The sequence below is a fragment of the Felis catus genome, chromosome C1 (genome assembly GCF_018350175.1).
Source record: "Felis catus isolate Fca126 chromosome C1, F.catus_Fca126_mat1.0, whole genome shotgun sequence".
Lineage (NCBI taxonomy): Eukaryota > Metazoa > Chordata > Mammalia > Carnivora > Felidae > Felis > Felis catus.
In genome coordinates, this window is record NC_058375.1 from 188,395,735 (window position 1) to 188,420,311 (window position 24,577).

At 35.6% G+C, this 24,577-nt stretch overlaps 1 protein-coding gene across 1 annotated transcript in view; it reads left to right on the forward strand.

Annotated features, from left to right (window-relative positions):
* BMPR2 (bone morphogenetic protein receptor type 2) overlaps positions 1-7,624 on the forward strand; it is a 199,589-nt gene extending 191,965 nt beyond the window's left edge. The window contains exon 13 of the mRNA XM_003991026.6: positions 175-7,624. Coding sequence (XP_003991075.1) covers positions 175-425 — 251 coding nt within the window. The 3' untranslated portion in view covers positions 426-7,624. The remainder of the gene's footprint in view (positions 1-174) is intronic.
* Positions 7,625-24,577: the final 16,953 nt, after the last annotated feature.

Below are 24,577 nucleotides of genomic sequence, written 5' to 3' on the forward strand. Positions count from 1 at the left end.
AGTTGGTTAAGTTTTGCCTAGAGAATAATTACCTGGCATCATGAATTTCAAGTAATATCTATTAAAATCTCCTGTAGATAATTAGTCTATTCTGTTCTTAAGTTACAACCCTAAGTTTTTATTATTTAATAGTTTCTTTATATATAGTTTATTTTTCTGTACCTTTATTTCCAGTAGGTGAATCAACACAAGATGGCAAATCAGGATCTGGTGAAAAGATCAAGAAACGTGTGAAAACTCCCTATTCTCTTAAGCGGTGGCGCCCCTCCACCTGGGTCATCTCCACTGAACCTCTGGACTGTGAGGTCAACAACAATGGCAGTGACAGGGCAGTTCATTCCAAATCCAGCACCGCAGTTTACCTTGCAGAAGGAGGCACTGCTACTACCATGGTGTCTAAAGATATAGGAATGAACTGTCTGTGAAATATTTTCAAGCCTATGGAGTGAAATTATTTTTTGCATCATTTAAATGTGCAGAAGACATTAAAACTGCTTTATCTTCCTGTCAGTATCCCCTCCCACCCCTGCAACAGGACTTGCTTTAAATAGATTTCAGCTATGCAGAAAAATTTAGCTTATGCTTCCATATTTTTTAATTTTGTTTTTTTTAAGTTTTGCACTTTTGTGTAGTCTCCTTAAAGTTATATTTGTCTGTTATGACCACAGAATTATATGTGTGTGTATCAAAAGTGGTCTCAAAATATTTTTTTAAGAAAAAAAGCAAAAACAATGTATTGCTGATAATCAGTTTGGACCAGTTTCTAAAGGTCATTAAAACAGAAGCAAATTAAGACAGGTTTGACTGCAGTGGTGTCTGGTATCCATGTTTTATTTCTGGGCCCAAGCTAGTTTATATGTTGAACTGTTGTGAACATATTATCTGTTGGACATTCTTTTCTCTTGTGTTTTGTTTGAACGTGCAATAGTCTATAGTCCACAAATAAGCTTTCTTATAAGTTCTCTTCCTAACAGAGCACACATTCTTCCATGAGTACATTTTTCTGCCCCACCCCCCATACTTTTGGCAGGTCAGTTCTATGACAGTGAATTTTGCACAAGAGAAAGCAGCTACCTGATTTCTTGCTTTCTCTCTCCTAATGGAGAATGCAGAAACATTGTCTCAAAGGGCTCTAGAGAAGGAACTACCAAAACCTAATTTGAAATGCCATTTATTTTAACCTTCCAAGTCCTAAATGTTTCTTTCCAGGCATTTTAACAAACATATTTGGTTCTGGTTTTTGGAAGTTCATAAGAGAGCATAGAACAAAGTAGACAAAGTCAAATATTAGCCTTTTTTCATTTTATTTTATTTTTTGTATGTATGTTCATGTTCCATATTCATTTATTTAAGAAGCACATTTTTATCAGAAAACTTATAGAGCTATACTTATATGGAATTTTTAAGTAGGTAGGTGGTTAAGACTACATAATGCTATAGCCTTCATTCTCTGAATAGGCCATCTTTCACTCAAATAAAATTACATTTCCCATTTAAAATAACTTCAAAAATAATTTGTAGTTTTGAACTGGTAATATCTTTTTATTCCCTTCCTAAGCAAAGCCTGGTGACTTTATCTGAAAATGAGTCCTCTTCCCATGACCTAAAACACTGTGTGGAAAAATCATTCATCTGGCATGCCACATCCCTGTGGAAGGAAGGATTGCTGCCAAACTATCATTTTTGAGCAGACTGAGGCTTACCTCTTTTTTCATAACTGTTTCTTCACTAATCCTATTTTCATAATTTCTCTTTCTGCCAGTTTTTCATATGATCTTTGATATGTGAGAAGCATTTATTATTTACATTATAATAGAATATACCTTTTAGTGATAACATGTTATATATCCTTCAAATCATATTGTCTTTTTAAAAGCTTCCTTTGCTTCTTTCATTACTGATAACTATCTCTAAACAACACCTCAGCATGTTTTTTTTTAAAATAAAGCACTTTATGTCAAATAAGGGACTTTTTTTTTTATAAGCACAGATTATTTTCTTTCAATTTGCAAACAGTGATGATCTCACTTAATTTTTCCAAATTCTCTATATAGACATTATTTAAGATCTAAGATTTTTATGGGAGGTTAAAAAGCTAAGAGGAAAACACAAATCCCCATATTCTTGCTTTTAGGTTTTTATCTCTTGAACAATATTTTCTCACTCATATTCTTCTATCTTCATTTAGCTAAAGACAACCTAAATTTCCCAATTTTCTGTCCAAAATATTTATGACTTACTATATAAGCCACCTTTTTTTTTTTTTTTTTTTTTTTTTTGCCATCTGCTATGATCCTATGAGTTAGATGTTACATCACTTAACATTTATTCTATTTTTCTAGTGCCCGGGACTTCCACCTTTTATGTTTTATTGGCCCTTCTGTTGATTCAGATCTTTAACATATTTTTCAGTCTTCTGATACAGTTATTCTTCTGTCTGTGAAACAAATTATATCTTTCCCACCAAATTTTCACTTAGTTCTCTTGCCTTTAAATGTCTTTGAACTGCATTTCAGAATATTATTTTCAAACATTTGTAGGATATCTTTGAGTCAAAGTAAATTATATTCCTTCTCCAATTGAAAGCATTGAGGATAAATAACCATTGGAGGTCTAACACCAGTTAGACCTGATTATCTTTTCCTGACAGAAGAAGAGTTATCTTACATTCTACTTTGTGTTTAGGCTAGTTGGTTTTAATTTTTCTAGCATTTTTTTTTTGATGTTGACTAATAAAATGCTTTCAAAAATTTATATACCAAATTAGAAGAATCCTTAGAAGTTTCCCATTTCATGCAAGCATATTTAAAACAAATAATTTTCTTTCCCTAGTTTTTTTAGTAGACTCTGAAAAAAATAGAAGTAGAAAGTAGATCATTTTAATAAATTTTAAATTAAATCATATATCAGACTGATTCAGAATCTGTAATCTACAAGCAGGCAAAATTACTTAAAATACTTGGTAACTTTATTCATCTAATAATAAATGTTTCTTGAAGCTAATATTTAACTGCTATCACAAAATTTTGCATGTAGAAAAGCATTTGGGTGCTTTTGAATAAAATATTGAATGAAATAATGAAATAAAATATTTAATGAATAAATATTAAAATTCATTTTGCTGGTTTTACAACCTCAAAAGCATTGTAATTGATAACCAAAGTCTAATATTAATCCCTTAACTATCCTAATTGTGTATCAGAACTAAGTCATTGAAAGAACTTGATTTGAATTGTGTTTAAACAAAAATGAATTAATTATGAATCCTAACATTGTTCCCCCTTTTTAAATTCATAATTTGGTTGGGAAAACATTATCAGTGCAAAATGTTATGTGAAGGCACAGGAATTAAATAATACAATTTATTATATACTGAATGCTGCGGTATATATACACAATCTCTTGTAATCTTCATAGCAACAATTTGAGGATTATAGTTAATATTCCCACTTTACAGATTGAGAAAACTGAAACTAAGAGAAGCTAAGTAATTTGCCCAAGTTCCACATCCTAGTAATAGAGAAAGCTGGGTTTTAACCTGGGGTTTACCTCTCCACATCTCTTTCATCCACACCACACTGCCTACACACTGTATGGAAGGATGTGTAATATACTGACATTTTGTAAGAAATTCAGTTACAACACTCCAATACAGTTGTGGCTTGTATATAAGCCAAACCAGATACCTTAATGCCTTTAGAAGTTAGGCAAACATAAAACATGTAGACATGTCTATACTGACTATTGCTTGAGAAATAATTATTAATTCAAGATAAAATTCAATCCCACATCTGCCATCATGGTTCTTAAAATTGTTTCACTTTTCTTCACTCCTAATATTCTTACATTGCAGAAATAAAGGTAAAGCAAATTTTAAGGGAAAAGTGAAGGTGGCTTGTAGGAACAGAGACTCCCCTAAATTGATTCCATACTTGATTTGAAGGAATTAATTTAACGTGGACTTTAAGTGTTATCAATCATTTGACTTCATCTTGAAAATTTCTGCTTATAGTGAAAATTTTATTAATCCAGAAAACTAATTGAGGAGGATGTAGGAAGGATACAAGGACAATATCTTTCTTATGAAGGAGTTTCAATAACTTCCTTATATGTACACACTTATTCCAGAAAATATACATTGGTTCTGAATGTGAAAATAACTAAAGAAAGGTAAAACACACAAGCAGTTATGTGTTTCAGTGGGAATTGTCACAAAATTTGACAAGTATTTTTATTTAAAATATTTTCAAGTTTGGTATCTAAAGCCAAATGGAATACCTGGTAGACTGCAGTTATTTACTGAATTTTACATTCTCTATAAACCTCTCTTCATACTCATTTGCTATGGAAAAATACGTCAATACAGTTTTTGTTTCTTTTTTTATATTTATGGAAATGAATATTTTATTGGAGGTAGTTAGCTCCTAGAACTTGAGATTACATTGTATTTCTATACAACCTTTTATAAATTTATGTTGAACTTAATGACCAGTTATGTGCAGGTGATTGTGTAACTATTCATGGATTGCTTTCTCTGTTACTTTAACTTCCAAGCTAACTTGTTAGAATCTGTACACATGTAAGTTGATTATCTAGACCTGTTATTCCAGAAATTGTGTCACACTCCCACATACACCCCAGGAGTTTTTTTTTTTTTTTTTCAGACCGAGATGTTTCTAAATATACCTTTTGCTGTCAGTTTGCTCTTCAGCAGATAAAATTGCATTTTAATTTGTAGATTCTGAACGATGCAAACTTTAGCCAAAACTACCTGATCTACTCTTAAATATATTCTTTGATTTAGTAAGTCTGGCAGATCACTGTTTGAGCTAGTTACACAAATGTTATCAAAATAAGGCTTTTCTATAGCTTCTCAGATTAAACTAACATAGAAGAAAAGAGGAAATCTCAGGGTGCTCTGGTGCACCTACCCATTACTTTCGTTCAATCACCTCTTTCTGACTTACTCTGTCTCTTGGTTATCTGATTTGCAATCTTCTGTATCAGGAAAATTTTCTTCATGTCTATTCTGCTTCCCTCCTGTTTTGTTTTAAAAGCATTTCTCTTCTCCAGCAGTAAAAAAAGAGAGTGAGTTGTTATCTTCTCCACTATTGTTATTCTTCAGTATGCTTCAGGCTTCTCAACATCTAAGCCAGTTCTTCAGACAAAATTACTTTGGCTCCCTTAGTATTTTCTTCTCAGCCCTATTTTTAGAACTATTTATGCTTAAGAACACCTAAAATTATATTTTATGTTCTATTCAAATTCATTACTTCAGTTAAGTAATAGTTCAGTAGAATAGAATTAAGAATTAGGATGTACCGTTTGACAATGGATCCAACCATCAGATTGTCAGAAAATCAGTACTTAAGTTTATATTATCTAACATTTTCTATTGCGGAGTTTTACAGTTTTATATTCTCATTAGTTACAACTAAAAAGCCATGCATACAGAATTGTATGTAATTTTGCCATTAAGAATTTTAACCTATATTGCAGCAAGCTTAGCATTATGATTGAGCCACAACATTTTACATATTTCTTTGTATCAAATATTAAACACAAAATGCAAGATTAACTTTCAAAAACAAACCTTATAATAATTAGGTATTATCCATGAACATTTCTGCAGACCACTTTTGAAATACTTATTATTTTGCAACATAAACTGGACTATAACAATTTTCATTTAACTTTTAAGTGGCTGGCTAAAATTGAGTGTTTGTGCATATAAAGCAAAATTTAGGATTTTATCTCATGACTGATGCATTTGAAAATAATTCAGATTTTATGCTGTATATTAAAATTGTGCCCCAAATCTTATCAGATCTTAAAAATTTCAATTCTGTTATTATTAGTATGATGTTCATAATGCTACTACTGATTGTAGTGACATTCATTTTTAAACTTAATTTGCAACCCAGATTCTAACATTTGGGTAAGAGAGAAGGAATCTTTAGACATAAATCATATCACTAGGGCGTCCAGTTCATCATTGAATTTTTAAGCAAATTACTGGATTTTAAACAACTTCTTAAAAATGTTTCAAAAGGCAACATATAGATTTTTTTTTTCATTTTATTTGTACTTTTAGATTTCAGAAACATCTTCATGTTTTAGACGCACACTGTAGACCTAACATTACTTAAAAACTCAGGGCCCTTTTCATCCCTTTGCACATGAGAAACTTTAATTGGTAGCAAACAAGCAATTAGTCCAGTTGAATATTTAAAGTGTTTGTTGCACACACAGTTCCTTTAATGTTTCATCTTATGATTTGACTTAATTTTAATAGATATAACATCAGATTTCATTAATCATAAAAACTTGCCCCGTTCTATAATTACTGAATAGAGGGAAATGACTCAACTAATTGGCTACATGTTGCAGCATATTTAGGCCTTAGAGTTGAAACACCATCTTAAGACCATTTCCCTTCTTTGGGCAAATGGTTATACATGATGGGACAAATCATTTAATTTTGCTTTGTTTTTTAATGGGAGAACTTAGTAAAATAGTTCCTCTGAGATAAAATTTTCTTGAGGTAATTTAACATAAAACTGTCTTCTAAAAGTGAAATAATGAGTTTATAGTTTTAGTAATAGTTTGGATGGTTTTAAGAAGGTAACCTATGGTAAGCTATTTATCACTTTGTCAGAAACAAATGTTCAAGCTCCAAATTGATATGCTGTATACTTAAAATCCTAGCAGTGAAGTTATTTGTAACCAGTCTCTTGTCTCAGGCTCTCCACCTTATTACCAATTCTCTTGTGTATGATAGGGAAACATATTTTTAAAGAAGCTTAATAATAAAACTAAGTTACTAAAAGATGCAATTCAAAGATAGGTTCCAGTTAAAATTGAATTGCTTGGCTTCTGTGGCTTTTCTTTTTCTCGTCACATTTATTTATTTAAAGTTTTTGTATGCCTTGTTGTCATGTTTCCATGGAAATTATATTGTATAAGTGTTTGTATAAGCTGGAATCATCCTTAATTTTCTGTTGATAATTTTTCAAATAAAGATAAGTGGATAATTGTAAAGTACACTAACTCTTAGGGTGTTGTAGTAGCTGAAACATGGAGATGTGTAGCTGCCATGCTTTTTCTGAATGGACAGGAGAAACATAAGCTACAGAGTATTCATTTCTGAGGATGCTTTTCTGGAATAAGAAAGGCTAAAAAATATTGGCAATTCCTCAGAACCCTCTTTCTTGTTAACGGGTATCTTTTGTTGGTGTGTTTTGCTCTTACATTACAGATAGAATATCATATGAATTTATGAAAAATTACTTTCAGTTATTTTGCTTTTGTAAAAGCCGTCTGAGACCTTGCTATGCTGTATAAGTTGTGTTTGATGGATCAGTGTGAGTATGAAATAAAGCAAATCACTTTTCTTTTGTATTATCTATGGATGCCACTATGAAAGCTGACATTAAGCCACTAAAGAGTTTTTTATGAATAATTGTAAGTAAATGCTTTGATATATATAAACCTAAATAAAAAGATTGTATTGCTACAGAGACATTGGAGAAGGAGATTTTAAGACAGTTCTTTAGGTTTAAAAAAGGCTTGCTGTAAAATGGTGCATTATTCCATTTATTAAAGATCATATTAATGACAACAATAATTGTATCTTTTGATTTTTATGAGGTCACCAGAAATTATGACTATTAGTGTGATATTTTAGGTGTTTTGTACCAGAGTAGTAAATGTCCTAATATGACTGTCATTACTCAGCATGATAACATAAACAATTATCTAACGTTAGAATAATAGTTGCATACTTTCTATTTGCCAGGCACAGTGGTAGTTTTTCTACATAGGTTGACAATTCTCATAGTAATCCTACAAAATACATATTGTCTCCATTTTTAAAAAGCTGTTGCTAAAGAAGTTAAATATATTGTCCAAAGCCACAGAACTGGTTTGAGATTCTAATGTATTTTGCATTTTGCTTTGAAACACAGTTTTCAACCTCTGATTATGCCAAGAGAATTCAAAAATAGAAGTGAAAATGGCCCAGTGGTTAAATAGAATAGCCTGGGACATACATGAAGCAATTTGCAGTTACTGAAAACCTAGCAGGTACCAAAACATCTCTATTGGCCTAACATTGTGTTTGTGCTAAACATCATCAAATCATCTTCTCAGATCCTTGAATTTTTATAAGTCCTTGTTAAAATGCAATATGAGTTTTTGAAGGCAACACATTGTTTTTGATTCTAGGTGAATCCAGTGTATTAGCTAAGTGTCCGGAACAGGGACAAGCATGTTTTAAAAGAGTGCTAGATTTGGGCGTGTGGTTGGCTCAGTAGAGCCATGTGAGCCTTGGTCTTGGGAGGTGAGTACAAGCCCCAAATAGAGATTACTTTAAAAAAACTAAAAAATTGGGACACCTGGGTGGCACAGTCAGTTAAGTGGCTGACTCTTGATTTCAGCTCAGGTCATGATCTCATGGTTTATGGGATTGAGCCCTGTGTCGGGCTCTGTGCTGACAGCATGGAGCCTACTTGGGATTCTCTCTCTCCCTCTCTCTAACTCTCCCATGTTCATGCTCTCTGTTTCTCTAAATAAATAAATAAATAAATAAATAAATAAATAAATAAAAGAATTAATTAATTAAAATATTACCAAAAAAATAGAACAAAAGAGTGTTGGCCCTGTCTTATGTAGATGCCAAGGGAATTTTTGCTTCAGGAGAAGCATAGCCTACTCTAGGAGGTTCTGTTGTCACCATAAATAATATTTTAAGGATAATAGATTTGCATGCACAACCTTACAATACAATGTTGCAGGCACTGCTGCAATTCTCTGCAGAACATTCAGGGTGATAACTAAATGTCCTTAGAGAAAATATGAATACGTTGGCTTGAGAAAAATGTGTAATAATGGCCTACTGAAACTTTTAATAAGGACTTAACACAAGTAAAATTATTTTCATTTACACCTACACCTATCTGATCCATCTTCCTAGTTTACATCCTCTGCGAGTGACTAACTTAAGCTAGTGATTAATCTTTCTTTTTAATCCTAATGATGAGTCTTCCTCTTTATTCTCTAGGGTTTTTCAAATTCAATTCTACATTTGGACAGCTTTCATTTTATTGTTATAATATTCACTTTTTTGAAATTGAATCACTGTTACTAGATACAAAAAAGTATGATCTTATTCCTTCCCCCCAGGAACTTAAACCATCTTGTGGTGGAGGGAAGGCCTACACAAGAAATAGTTACATCCAAAGAAGATGACATGTAAGTCACCAAATTAGTGGTAAACTGTATGCTCAATATGTGTTTGAAGAGCCAAAGAAGACTTTTGTGAGGAAATGATTGCTAAGCAAGGTCTTAAAAGGAGGGGTGGGATTTCAATAGGAAGAATAAAGGCAGAGTATTTGAAGTGACCAGAGATAAGAGAGAATAGGGACTGGAAATTAGGCAGAAGTAGTTCCAAACATCTTTTAAAAGCCAGACCCAGATGTCTAGACTTGCTGTCATAGACAATAAGGAGATCAAATTTTCTTAGTAAGGAAGGACCTTGACAGTAATTTGAAGAAGTTTGGACTGACAGGTATGCAGGATAGATTGGAAAGGAAAGTGATTGGACTGAAGGCATGAGAGAAACTGCAAAAAAATGCAGTTTCCATTGTGACCAGAAAATTCCTTTTTCAGAAGGGGATCAAAATATATTTTGTTTTTTGTTTTTTATTTTTTATTTTTTTATGTTTATTTATTTTTGAGAGAGACAGCATGAGTGGGGGAGGGGCAGGGAGAAAGGAAGACACAGGCTCCAGTCTCTGAGCTGTCATCACAGAGCCCCATGCAGGGCTCGAACTCACAAACCGTGAGATCATGACCTGAGCTGAAGTGAGACGCTTAACTGACCGAGCCACCCAGTTGCCCCAAAATACGTTTTGAACACCTAATGTGTAATTGTAACAAGTACCATAGTAGAAAATAAAAAACACAGCCCCCACCTTCAAGTTGCTCATAGATGATTTGGAGAAAATTATAGTACAGTTTATAAGTGTTATGGCAGAGTGAAAATCCAGTGTATTACAGAAGTACATGGCAAAGATACCTAATCCACTTTAATTGAGTCAGAGATAATTTCTCCTTTTGAGAGAACTTTCTTCATTGTCTTAAAATATGAGTAGGTATTAGGCCCTGTAGAGGCCTGAGAGGATGCTTTTCCAAGGGGGTGGGAGGATATCAGATTGGAGTAGAGTTTGGGATACTACGGCAAAGTATGAAGAGAAATGGCCCAGAAGAACCCAGATGATCCAGATGGGATTACATCACAGACAGGTTAGCATGCTATGCTAAGAGTCTGGACCTATCCTAGAAATCATTGGAAGAGTTTAAGCATAGGAGGTTCAAATTAGGTAACTCAGCTGATACTATAAAGAATGAATTGAAAGGAAGGGAATTGATAAACATGGAAACCAGTGTGGCACTGGCAAGAGATCATGAGAGCCTAATCCAAAATTGAGCGATGAAGGGGAAAAGGAAGCAGATTCAGTCAGGATTAAAGATAGGCAGTGGGACCTAGTGAACCACTAGGATGAGCACTGTAGAGATGAAGATTGTAACTTCAAGGTTCTAATATGGCAAAGACTGAGAGAAATTAAAAATCTCAGAGAATGTACAACTAACTGTCTTTATAGGTTTTCTAAACAGAACAGCTTTGACACCGTATATTCAAATTTTTGGTTCCAAAAATATATGCAGACACCTTTCACCTATTACCTGTAGAAATGCTTCAAGAGCAGAGCCTTCCCTAGGTAAGTCACACGGAAGTTCAATTTTATCTTTTTGAGTGAGTGCCTTGTTGGACCGACTTGTTGCACATAGTATTGTACTAGGGCATTGGGGGTAGCCCTCCTGATAAAAATGAGTATCAAAAGCAGCTGTAAAAGGAGCAACAGCAGGAGTGCCTGGGCGGTTCAGTTGGTTAAGTGTCCAACTCTTGATTTTGGCTCAGGTCATGAGCTCAAGGTTTGTGGGATCGAGCCCCACATCAGGCTCTGTTGTCTCCCTCTCTCTCTGTCCCTTTCCTGCTCTCACTCATACTCTCTCTCTCTTAAAATAAGTAAATAAATTTAAAATAAATGAATAAATTAAAAATTTTTTAAAGGAGAAACGGCAACTGAAAGATATCCTAAGATGGTAATGGTGGAAAGATAACATAGAAGTTGTACTGATGGTAGATGTGTGTCCTTCTCTTGCCCAGTGTTTCCTTCTCCCATCAAGTCCTCAACCTACTTAACTTCTCAACCCTAGAGCCATGTTTCCCTCTCTATATAGTTAAAAAGGAAGATGGAAAAACACAGGAACTATTTCCTATTCAAGGAAGTAAGTATCCCAAACGTGTGGTTTGTTTTTAATTGGATAAATGGAACAGATAAAAGGGGAGGTTTTCTTTTGCTTAACAACCTTTCCATAGATTGAACCAATCCATAATTTATGTAAGACATCATGGAAAGTATACCTCAATTCCTAAGAAAAATATATTCAAGAAAACAAATTATTTTCTTTAAACTTAAAAAAATGTTTTTAATGTTTATTTTTGAGGGAGAGTGACAGAGCATGAGCAGAGGAGGGACAGAGAGAGAGGGAGACACAGAATCTGAAGCAGGTTCCAGGCTTTAAACTATCAGCACATAGCCTAGTGTGGGGCTTGAACTCATGAACTGTGAGGTCGTGACCTGAGCCAGTTGGACACTCAACCAACTAAGCCACCCAGGTGCCCCAACAAATTATTCTCTTTAGATGTCATGTAGAACTTCAGAACTACTTGGGTTGTTTTTTGTTTTTTGTTTTTTAATGTTTATTTAGTTTTGAGATAGAGACAGAGAGACAGAGCACGTGCAGGGGAGGGGTAGAGAGAGACGGAGACACAGAATCCAAAGCAGGCTCCAGGCTCTGAGCTGTCAGCACAGAGCCTGATGCAGGGCTTGAACCCACAAACCGCAAGATCATGACCTGAGGTGAAGTTGGACACTTAACCAACTGAGCTACCCAGGTGCCCCTTGGGTTTTTTAAAATAAAAATTTAGTTTTTAAAGTACAAGAAAATAAGTTTGTTAAACTTGTTTATCCATGACACTAGTGATGCCCTTTAGGAGTCATATATTCTCACATATATAAAAGTAAACATTTTCAGTAAAATTTTAAAGTAAAAACTCTTATATGTATCTCCTTAACTCCCACTGCCCTTTTTTTAAATGACATTCGGAACCCCACTGTGAGCTGTTGCAATAGGCATTCAGTCTTTGTTTTTTTGTTTCTCCCTACTATAAAGCAATTTTATACTCTTTTGCCAGTCATCTTGTCAATATTCTTACCAAATTACCAATAAACTTGAAATTCCAAGTTGCAGCAATTTACTTTTTTTATCTTCCACCATTCTACTAAATAGTTTCTAGTTACTTCTTTACTTTATCTCCTCACTAGATTGTCAGCTTTTGCATCATGCACGAAGTCTTAATTTTTTTCTGTGTCCCTCAAGTACTGATTTTAATTGACTAATATGCTGATACCAAAATAGCTTTGTTTTGTAATTTTTAAGAAGAATTTCATTTAACTTCTGTTAATCAGGTTTCTTTTTCTTTCTCTTTTTAAATTTATTTTCAAGTTAGTTAAGATACAATGTAGCCCTGGTTTCAGAAGTAGAACCCAGTGATTTGATGGGCATTGAGGAGGGCACTTGTTGGGATGAGTACTGGGTATTGTATGTAAGCAATGAATCATGGGAATCTACCCCGAAACCAAGAGCACACTGTATACACTGTATGTTAGCTAACTTGACAATAAATTATATTTAGAAAACAACAACAACAACCAGTGATTCATCTCTTACATATGACACCCAGTGCTCATCCTGAAAAGTGCTCTCCTTAATGCCTGTCACCCACTTAACTTCCCACCCACCACCCCCCTCCATCAACCCTCAGTTTGTTCTCTGTATTTAAGAGTCTCTTACTGTTTGCCTCCCTCTGTGTTTTTATCTTATTCTTCCTTCCCTTCCCCCACGTTCATCTGTTGAGTTTCTCAAATTCTACATTTGAGTGAAATCATATGATACCTGTCTTTCTTTGACTGACCTATTTCACTTAGCATAATAAATACCCTCCAGTTCCATCCACATTGTTGCGAGTAGCAAGATTTCATTTTTTCATCACTTAGTAGTATTCCATTGCATATATAAACCACATCTTCTTAATCCATTCATCTGTTGATGGACCTTTGGGGTCTTTCCATAATTTGGCTACTGTCAATAGCGCTGCTATAAACATTGGGGTGTATGTGCCCCTTCAAATGAGCATTTTTGTATTCTTTGGATAAATTACTAGTAGTGCAATTGCAAGGTCATAGGGTAGTTCTATTTTTAATTTTTTCAGGAACTTCCATACTGTTTCCCAGAGTGGCTGTACCAGTTTGCATTCCCACCAACAGTGCAAACGTGTTCCCCTTTCTCTGCATCCTCACTGATTTGTTGTTTCTTGAGTTGTTAATTTTAGCCATTCTGACTGGTGTGAAGTGGTATTTCATTGTGGTTTTGATTTGTATTTCCCTGATGATGAGTGGTGAATCGGACTTCTTAATCTGAGCTCTCTATGTGCTTGAAAGTTACTTAACTGCAAGTCATTCAGTGAAGTTATTCTGTCAGATTTGTGGCATATCTTTAGGGTTAAAACTGAACAAAATGATAAGCACTGATAGAATGTGTGGATGTGATATATATCTGGAGAGAGAGAGGATTTTTAAATTTAAATTTTAAATAAACTAGTTCCAATATTTTCCATAAACCACTTTCAGTAAGTATGGTTTTAGAAAAGGTGAGTTCGAGTAAGTGGGTTTGGAAAACAAACAGGCCCTTTGGTTAAATGCTTTTATCTTTTTTTTTTTTTTTTTTTACTACAGTGTCTTGTTTTTTTTTTACTCCTTACTTTTTCAGTTATGTTAATAAAACAGTAAAATCACTATTCCTCAGGTACCAAAGCAACAAGACCATGTACCACTTTGACCACCAGGCGGCTCCCTAATTTCATGTTCTAAGAACTGGAGCTCTCCATTCTTTTCAATGTCTAGTTGTGTTTTGTTAAATTTGGTAACAATGTTTTCTTACTGAGTTTGAATAATGAACGAACAGGCCCCATAAACACTATTTAAATTAGAAGAGTCCAATGCTTTGCATTGGCAGAGAAGGTTGGGGCTACGAGGCAAAAGTCTGCAGGTTACCCCTTCTCTCAAGAACAACACAAATACCAAAGCCAGAACTTAACAAACAAGACCTTGTTACGACTTCACTTTAGTACTGCAATGAAACATAATTTACAATTCCTGCGACACTGGCAGAGGTGTCTAATCCAGAGTTGTTCGAACATTTTCATGGAATACTAGCATTTGCCAGGATTCTATCAAAGTTTAGCAGAGTTCTATGAAGGAAGGCATTTTGTAAGCAAAGTTAGGTTTTAGATTTTTTTTTTAATTTTTTTTTCAACGTTTTTATTTATTTTTGGGACAGAGAGAGAGACAGAGCATGAACGGGGTAGGGGCAGAGAGAGAGGGAGACACAGAATCGGAAACAGGCTCCAGGCTCCGAGCCATCAGCCCAGAGCCTGTCGCGGGCTCGAACTCAGGGACCACGAGATCCTGACCTGGCTGAAGTCGGACGCTTAACCGACTGCGCCACCCAGGCGCCCCAGGTTTTAGATTTTTTTTTAAAATTTAACATTTATTTATTTTTGAGAGACAGAGCATGAGTAGGGGAGGGGCAGAGAGAGAGAAAAAAAAAACCAGAATCTAAAGCGGGCTCCAGGCTCTGAGCTGTCAGCACAGAGCCTGACATGGGCCTCGAACTGTGAGATCATGACCTGAGCCGAGGTCAGACACATAACCGACTGAGCCAACCAGGCACCCCTAGGTTCTAGATTTTTTTAAAAACCATTATTGACTTTGGCTTTCTCGATAATTCATTTTTTGAGAAAACAATTTCTGATTATTTTCTCCCCTTATTTTTCTCTTTGCTGATTATTTTCTACCTTAAAATTGCATTTAAATAATATTCAGAATTGTTGAACAGCCTTCAGAATTACTCTGTGTAAACTCAGGCAACAACAGACATTGGTGAGGATGTGGAGAAAGAGGATTTCTATTGCACTGTTGGTGGGAATGCAAACTGGTGCAGCCACTCTGGAAAACAGTATGGAGGTTCCTCAAAAAATTAAAAATAGAACTACCCTATGACCCAGCAATTGCACTACTAGATATTTATCCAAGGGATACAGGTGTGCTGTTTCAAAGGGGCACATGCACCTCCGTGTTTATAGCAGCACTATCGACAATAGCCAAAGTATGGAAAGAGCCCAAATGTCTATTGACAAATGAAAGGATAAAGATGTGGTATATACATACAATGGACTATTACTTGGCAATAAAAAAGAATGAAATTTTGCCATTTGCAACTACGTGGATAGAACTGGAGGGTATTGTGCTAAGCTAAATTAGTCAGAAAAAGATTAATATCATATGACTTTACTCATATGAGGACTTTAAGATACAAAACAGATGAACATAGGGAAGGGAAGCAAAGATAATATAAAAACAGGGACCAGAAGAAAATATTAGAGACTCTTAAATATAGAGAACAAACAGAGGGTTGCTGGAGGGGTTGTGGGAGGGGGATGGGCTAAATGGGTAAGGGGCATTAAGGAATCTACTCCTGAAATCATTGTTGTACTATATGCTAACTTGGATGTAAATTTAAAAATTAATTAATTAATTTACTTAATTAAAAAAATAATAAAAGAATTACTGTATATTATCATAAAAAGGAAAAAAGTATCAGTTTTTCCTATTGTTATAAAATTTTTGTGTCTTTAAGTTTCCATCAAGTTTCCATTAACTTTTCCATCAAGTTTCCTTCCATACGTGCCTTCAGATGTATAAGGGTGCCTAGCCAGAAGAGCATGTGATTATTTTTAAGTTTGTTGTGTTCTTTTTTTAAATATTTATTTATTTTAGAGAGCTCACAAGTGAGGGAGGGTCAGAGAGAGGGGGATAGAGGATCCGAAGCTGGCTCTGTGCTGACAGGCTGACAGCAGCGAGCCCAGTGTGGAGCTTGAACTCACAAACCGCAAGATCATGACCTGAGAGGAAGTCAGACACTCAACCAGCTGAGCCACCCAGGTGCCTAGGAGCATGTGACTCTTGATCTAGGGATCGAGAGTTCAAGCCCCATGTTGGGTGTAGAGCTTACATTACCAAAAAAATAAAGAAAAGAAAAGAAGAAGAAAAGAAAAGAGAAGAAAAATAGAAGACTTCTGATTTATAAACTGACAGGAAGTTCCCCAATTATAATGTTTATTTATTTTTCAGAGAAAGAGACAGAGCACGAGTGGGGGAGGAGCAGAGAGAGAGGGAGACACAGGATCCGAAGCAGGCTCCAGGCTCTGAGCTGTCAGCACAGAGCCTGAGATGGGGCCTCACCCATAATCCGTGAGATCATAACCTGAGCTGAAGTTGGACGCCCAACCGACTGAGCCACCCAGGCACCCTGGAAGTTCCCCAATTATAAGAACTTATTTGGAGGAGGGTCTGGGTGGCTCAGTTGGTTGAGCTTCGAACACTTGATCTCAGCTCAGATCTTCATCTCAGGGTCATGAGTTCAATCCGCACACTGGGCCCCTCATTGGGCATGAAGCCTACTTAAAAAAAAAAAAAAAAAGAACTTATTTGGAATTTTAGGTGGTAAATTCAGCTACTGATATCTCCTTTACTAAAGATGAAAAAATAATAGTGAGGGATGAATGAGACATTGCTACATCTAGCCTAATAAACCAAAATATCCCAAATGATGAGGGGAATGTTGAGCAATCATAGATCATAATCTGACTTGAATATGATTTCAGATTACCTATTTCAGGAATGCTAGATAATTTTCAATATTATTTTATTACCTAAATCAGAGCTATTATTTTCTCATGTTCTCAAAAGAGAAATCATTTCCCTCCATCTTCCAAACATCTGTCCTTTTAAATTTGAAGGCTGTTTCTACTATATCATATATATCAAGTCTTCCATGTGTTTCAAACAGGACCTCTTTCAACCTGAAAATTCTTAGCAACACAAAGCTGATTTGAAGAACTAAAAAATCAGAAGTACAATTCCTTTAAATCATAGATTTACTAAAATTCTAGAAATAACCTGTCCTAAAGTAGATAGACTCTCAGCAAATTATGTTCTATCTAGATATTACTCTTAACTAGTTTAGATTTTCTGTATTATTTACATATTTAACACGTAAGAGGAGAATACTTTAATACCTATTCTCCAGGAAAGGAGTAAAATCATAATGAGCCTGGAGCTGAACTCAGCCTGACAGCTGTGTTTTGTTTGGCCTGTATAATATAGTTTTTTAAAATATTTATTTATTTTTTTGAGACAGAGAGAGTGTGTGGGGGGAAGGGTAGAGAGAGAGGGAGACTGAGGATTCAAAGCAGGATCTGTGCTAACAGCAGCAAGTCCAACGTGGGGCTCAAACTCACAAACCGTGAGATCGTGACCTGAGCCGAAGAGTCAGATGCTTAACAGACTGAGCCACCCAGGTGCCCCTGGCCTGTATAATATTTAACATTTGATTTTATTTGAATGCCTCTGAGCTGGAACCTGGACTCTTCCAAAACCCAGCAATTCCTAATCTTTGAAAACTTTTGGTTTGTGCCCCCTGTTCCAGGAATTTCCATCTCAGGCGTTACATAGATATAAGAGCCTAGAGGAAATGCTTGCCATATGGGAATAAACTCAGGAGGAGAGGCAGCCCTTGCTAAAACTGAAGGAAGGCTGCTTGTTTGCTCTCTCTACTGGTGAGCACTTTTCTTCTTCCATAAGAAGTCAACACTTATGTCTTCATCCTTTCTCCATCTCCCTTTGAAACCTGCATAAATATTCATGGGATAAATGACTAAATTTTTTTAAGTTTATTTATTTATTTTGAAGGGAGAGAAGGTTTGAGAGAGGGAGAGAGAGAATCCCAAGGAGGCTCTGCAGAGCCCAACGTGGGGCTAGATCCCACAACCATGAGATGGTGACCTGAGCCGAAATCAAGAGTGAGACACTCAACCAAGTGAGCCACCCAGGTGCCCCACGACATAATTTTTTTTAGGCTGTGTTATTATGTCCCAATATGGCTTTCTTTAAACCAAAACCAAACTTTTACAATATAAGCATCACCATGCCAAATGGAGTAATCAGCAATCACCCCAGACTTGAACACTACTTGGTTATTTTTACAGAGGCTTCTCTTTCTTAATGCTTTCTTTTTTAACTTGGTGGGAGAGATGATCAGCAAAAGTAGAAAAGGAAGGCTACTTTTGAGAAAGGAAAAGGAGACAGAAAGAGTTTCAATTCCTCCTTTTAGAATGGTAAAACCAGAGAGAAGAGGCATCCAGATATCATTTGTTGGTCAAGCCTCTTGCTTCGTGGCAAATGGAACCAAAGATGTATGGAACTGTGTGCTTCAGGCCTTCTCAGAAACTCACCTCAGTGTCCTTTACCATCTCACCTAAAATCTTTTTGGTGGTAATTCTGGGTTATTTATTTTTTTAGTCGCTCATGTCAAAAGAAGCACTTGGTGAGATGCTTTTAAATAGATAAATCTCAAAGTTAATGTAAAATCATCCCTATAACTTTTCTTCTCTAAACTATAAAATCTCCTTCACCTTCCTGTTAGCCTTTTTCTCAAATGTCTTATTTTGAAATGCTCTCCTCATTTATTGCTAATCTTTTTCTGTTTTGTTTCCATCTAAATTGTGGGGGCCCAAATCAGACCTTTAGTACCTTCAACTTTAGTGTACAATGAATAACTTACAATTTCATTTTGGGGAAGATTAGTAATGCTACTAACCCTGCAAAACTGGCCTTTCTAGAACAAAACAAGCCAGATTCAAAAGGTGTATGTTTTAATATACAGCATACAGATGTACCTCTCTTTAACCAAATCTGCTACCTGAAAACCTGGCTTTAGAGATTATAAAGTGATTCTTTAATTAAAAGGATTTACCATCAAAACCATAATGAGATACCACCTTACACCTGTCAGAATGGCTAACATTAACAACTCAGGCAACAATAGATGCTGGCGAGGATGCAGAGAAAGAGGATCTCTTTTGCATTGTTGGTGGGAATGCAAGCTGGTGCAGCTACTCTGGAAAACAGTATGGAGGTTCCTTAAAAAACTAAAAATAGAACTACCCTACCACCCAGCAATTACACTACTAGAGATTTATCCACAGGATACAGGTGTGCTGTTTTGAAGGGACACATGCACCCCCATGTTCATAGCAGCACTATCAACATAGCCAAAGTATGGAAAGAGCCCAAATGTCCATCGATGGATGAATGGATGAATGGATAAAGAAGATGTGGTATATATATACAATGGGGTATTACTCGGCAATCAAAAAGAATGAAATCTTGCCATTTGCAACTATGTGGATGGAACTTGAGGGTATTATGCTAAGTGAAATTAGTCAGTCAGAGAAAGACAAAAATCATATGACTTCACTCATATGAGGACTTTAAGAGACAAAACAAATGAACATAAGGGAAGGGAAACAAAAATAATATAAAAACAGGGAGGGGGCAAAACAGAAGAGACTCATAAATATGGAGAACAAACTGAGGTTACTGGAGGGGTTGTGGGAGGGGAGATGGGCTAAATGGGTAAGGGGCAGTAAGGAATCTACTCCTGAAATCATTGTTGCACTATATGCTAACTAATTTGGATGTAAATTTTAAAAAATAAAAAATAAAATTAAAAAAAACCCCAGTCATTTCCCCTTTCACCATACTGACTCAATGATATTCTTGAGTTCACTTCTCTCCAACAATACTTGAGTACATTCTCATTAACACAAGCCGGTGTTTTTTGAAGTGCAGGTAGCAGTCAGTCTATTAGGGAGCTGCAAAATCAATTTAGTGTTTTTTTGTTTTTGATTAAAGGAGTAGAGTACTATAGAGAATAAAATAAAATAGAAAATATCTGAATGCATCACATAGTAAGGATGTATTTTAATTTGTAAAACTTTCATTTGCATTTTATATATGAATTATGAAATGTGTTTATGCATGTAGTGAGTTGGGATGTACAATGTAATTTTCACCGTGGACATATCTCAAAAATGTTGAAAGCCTCTAAATGTATCTAGCTTCATGGTGGTGGTTTGTTTACAAATTATTCAGTGATGGTGATAAAGCTCTGGCCAATGAAATGTCAAGGGAAGTCTGGTGGGAAAGGCTGGGGTACAGGTGTGGGGTATGGGAAAAGATTCTTCACTCAAATCATGGTGCATGGTATAGCTACTGTCTTTTCTTTTATTGGATATGGTTGTATCTGTATGTGCTTTCTAGAACTGAGGTACCATCTTGGAACCACAAAGAGAGTTGATATGAGATCATGTTGAATAGAGCAAAGTGGAGGGAAGATGGAGGAAATCTAGGTCTTAGGATTATTGTTAAAATGTGATATTAAATACTTCTGGAACTATTCCAGCTCTGGACCTGTTACATGAGATAATAAATCCCCTACTGTTTAAAAAAAATAAAAAAAATAAAAGGATTTACCAATACTTTTCTTTAAAATAAGCTGTCCTCTGGTACAAATAGTCATTTTATTCTTTTTTTTTTTAATTTTTTTTTAACGTTTTTATTTTTATTTATTTTTGAGACAGAGAGAGACAGAGCGTGAACAGGGGAGGGGCAGAGAGAGAGGGAGACACAGAATCTGACACAGGCTCCAGGCTCTGAGCAGTCAGCACAGAGCCCCACGCGGGGCTCAAACTCATGGACTGTGGGACCGTGAGATCGTGACCAGAGCCGAAGTCAGACGCTTAACCAACCGAGCTACCCAGGCGCCCCACAAATAGCCATTTTACAAACACATTTATTATGCAGATTGACATATGCTTGTATAATTTGAGAGAGTAAGAAGAAAACTGTAAATTGAAACAATATAAAAGCTGCCAACTTTATAGAAAGCAATAGTGTGTCTTTATGTCATGTTATTCTACACTGCTCTTTTTCACACCTTTCTTAGAAAGTCTCCGAGCAAAAGCAAAATTTAAAGGGCTTCATTTCTATAATCCTCCAGCTTAAGTAATTGAACTCTTCAATACAGATAGTAGGTAAACAAATGAAATTAACTCTTCAATTAAAAAAGGAGAAAGCAAACCTATATAATGATCATCTCTCTTCCTTTTTCAACTTCAAAATAATTAGATTGATTTGGACTCTGACTCTTTATTTTGTAAGATTACATTTTAACTAAAATAGACAAAGCAAGAACTTCCCTTATAATTCAAACAGTTCCTTGAATTTTTCAGATAAGCTCCACCCTTGGCAGCACTGACATCTGAAAGGTATGAGCCAACACCCAAATCCCTTTTGTACTTGGGATTAGGGAACAGTATTTCCGTGTATGTGTGTGCGCGCGCGCGTGCACGGTGGGGAGAGAGAGAGGAACAAGAGTCAGAGACAGGCAACAAATTAAAACTGAGAAAACAGAACCAGTTACTAGAATTCATAAAGCTCAAAGCCCAGAAAACTTTTGATCCTTAGAGCAGTGGAAAATCCATTTCACTTACCTTATTACCCAGAAGTTAGATGTGGCAAAACATGGGGGACTTACAGTCCTCGAAACATAGCAGGCCACCAGGGTAAAGGAAATAAGTGGTTTGAGAGGGCTGCCCATTCTTTTCTGCTGAAAAACACCCTCTTTCCACCTTTTCCCATGGAGGTAACTATAGGAAATTCAGTGCTTCTCTCTGTACTCACCAATTCTACACCTTTGGTAAACTCAGGAGTCTGTGTTTCCAAAGTGGGTCATTTACTGCACAGAATTTATGGATTATTTTTAAATTGTTGCTTTATGACTATGGTCTAAGTCAACCCTTGACTTCATTGTCATATTTTATCCCAATATGGCTTTCTTTAAACCAAAACCAAACTTTTACTCTATAAGCATCACCATGCAAAATGGAGTAATCAACAATCACCCCAGACTTGAACACTGTTTAATTGTTTTTGAAATTTGAAATAAATGCATTTGTCTAGTCTTTCATTTTCTGTAAGGAGATACCAGCTAGAAATAAAATCATGTCTTTAGTTAGTAAGTAGGCAAGTTATTTTGGAAAGAGATTAAATCCTTACATATTAGTTACTTTTAAAATTGACTAATTCAGGGGCGCCTGGGTGGTTCAGTTGTTTAAGTGTCAACTTTGGCTCAGGTCATGATCTCACGGTTCATGGGTTCAAGCCCCATGTGGGGCCCGGTGCTGACAGCTCAGAGCCTGGAGTCTGTTAAGATTCTGTGTCTCCCTCTCCCTCTACTCTTCCTCCACTCGTGCTCTGTCTCTGTCTCTCAAAAATAAATACACATTAAAAAAAATAAATAAAAATAAAATAGACTATTTCATACATTCAGCAAACAGTTTTTTTGTTTTTTTTTTTAATTTTTTTTTCAACGTTTATTCATTTTTGGGACAGAGAGAGACAGAGCATGAAGGGGGGAGGGGCAGAGAGAGAGGGAGACACAGAATCGGAAACAGGCTCCAGGCTCCGAGCCATCAGCCCAGAGCCTGATGCGGGGCTCGAACTCACGGACCGCGAGATCGTGACCTGGCTGAAGTCGGACGCTTAACCGACTGCGCCACCCAGGCGCCCCAGCAGCAAACAGTTTTTGATCACCTACCATTATTGTCATTTCTCTTTTTTTTAAGTTTATTTATTTATTTTGAGAGAGCATGAGCAGGATAGGGGCAGAGAGAGATGGAGAGAGAGAGAGAATCCCAAGCAGGCCCCACACTGTCAGCACAGAGCTGGACGTAGGGCTCAAATCCACAAACTGTGAGATCATGGCCTGAGCCTAAATCAAGAGTCAGATGCTTAACTGACTGAGCCACCTAGGTTCCCCCCATTATTGTCATTTCTAACATATTTTAAACCTGGATCAGATCGGTTTTTAGCACCATTCTTCTATATAACTATTTATTATTAATAAGAATCATAAAATGAAATGAATGATAAAAATGACCAGAAAAGGAACATGAGAACATCAGGGTGAAAATTTTGTTTTATTAAACATCATATGTATGTACTCATGACATTAATAAATAAATAATAAAATGAATATTACAGGACAAAAAAGGAAAGAAATAATTGATAGTTTTTATTTACATTAATGTAGTTTTTGAAAAATATTAAAAAACTTATGCCTATATATTGATTTGTTCATGAATAATTATATTTTAGCTTGTTAAATAATAAGAACAATAATTTTAGAAGAATAAATTAAACATTTAAAGATATTATTCAAATTCAGTAAAATAGTCCAGGTATGAACTGAAATATGAACTAACCGGATAAAAAGGTTACATCCTGTAGTGTGCATTCTATTTAACTATTTTTAATTGTGACCACAAATGAAACTTGAAATGATTACATAGAATGGAGAGAATAGAAATCATCATGTATCTTAATCTCTACAATCACATACTATCATTTCTTTTGAATCTACCATTTAAATTCAAGAATATGTTGTACTACTACAGGAGTCTGAGACACAAACTATCCCCTAATAAGCTACAATTCTAAATTGTTGTGAATGTACTCTTAAAATGCCTCTGTAGAGATTAATCTGCATGTCTTGAGAGCCTGCTGCATAACTGGGAATTCTCTGAATTAACTTTTATATAAAAATAAAATGTTTATTGAAGCATACATAACACAGATGTGCTAATTTGAAGCTTTCATTAGTGAATCTCAGTAATAGCAACAATCAGTATAGAATTTATATCAACAAAAGAATTTGGGAGAGAGTATTCGATCACTGGCATTATTAGAATTAAATACTAATCATCATAATAAAAAGCAAACCAACTCCTAGTTTTTGTTGTTGTTTTAAAATGCATCCCCTTATTGCCTGAACCAGTGAAAGCACTACCGCTGCTGCTCTTCCCTTGTTACAAAGCTGCCTACCATGAGCCAGGCATGGTGTCAAGTGTTGGCATGCCATGATGGGCATAACAAATGAACTCCTGTTCTTATGACACTTCCAAGTTAGTGGGAGATCAACAAAGAATAAGTAAACAAATAAGAATTTACAAAATTCAAAGAGCTATGAAGGAATTAATCAGATCCAGAGACAGAATTACAAGAAGTCTATTAGGCAAAGTGGTGAAAGAGGGCTCATGTTCTCCGTACTTGATGAGCAAGGGGGAGAGGAGTGCAAACTGAAACTGGCAGATAGGCAGACACCTGACCAACTTTGAAAAATTAGGCTTTTCTTCAAAGTGCAGAAAAAAATCCAAGGTTCAAGCAATGGAATCACGTAAACTTATGTTTCCAAAAGATTACTCTGGCTACTATGTGGAGAACAGATTGAAATCTGGCAAGAATAGATGCTAGAAGACCTGTTAGACTATTTCTAGTCCTTGAGAAAGATAATCGTGGCTTGACCTCAAAAGATGGCAACAGAGATGGAAAGAATATCAATATATGTCTTTGATAAGAATGAATGA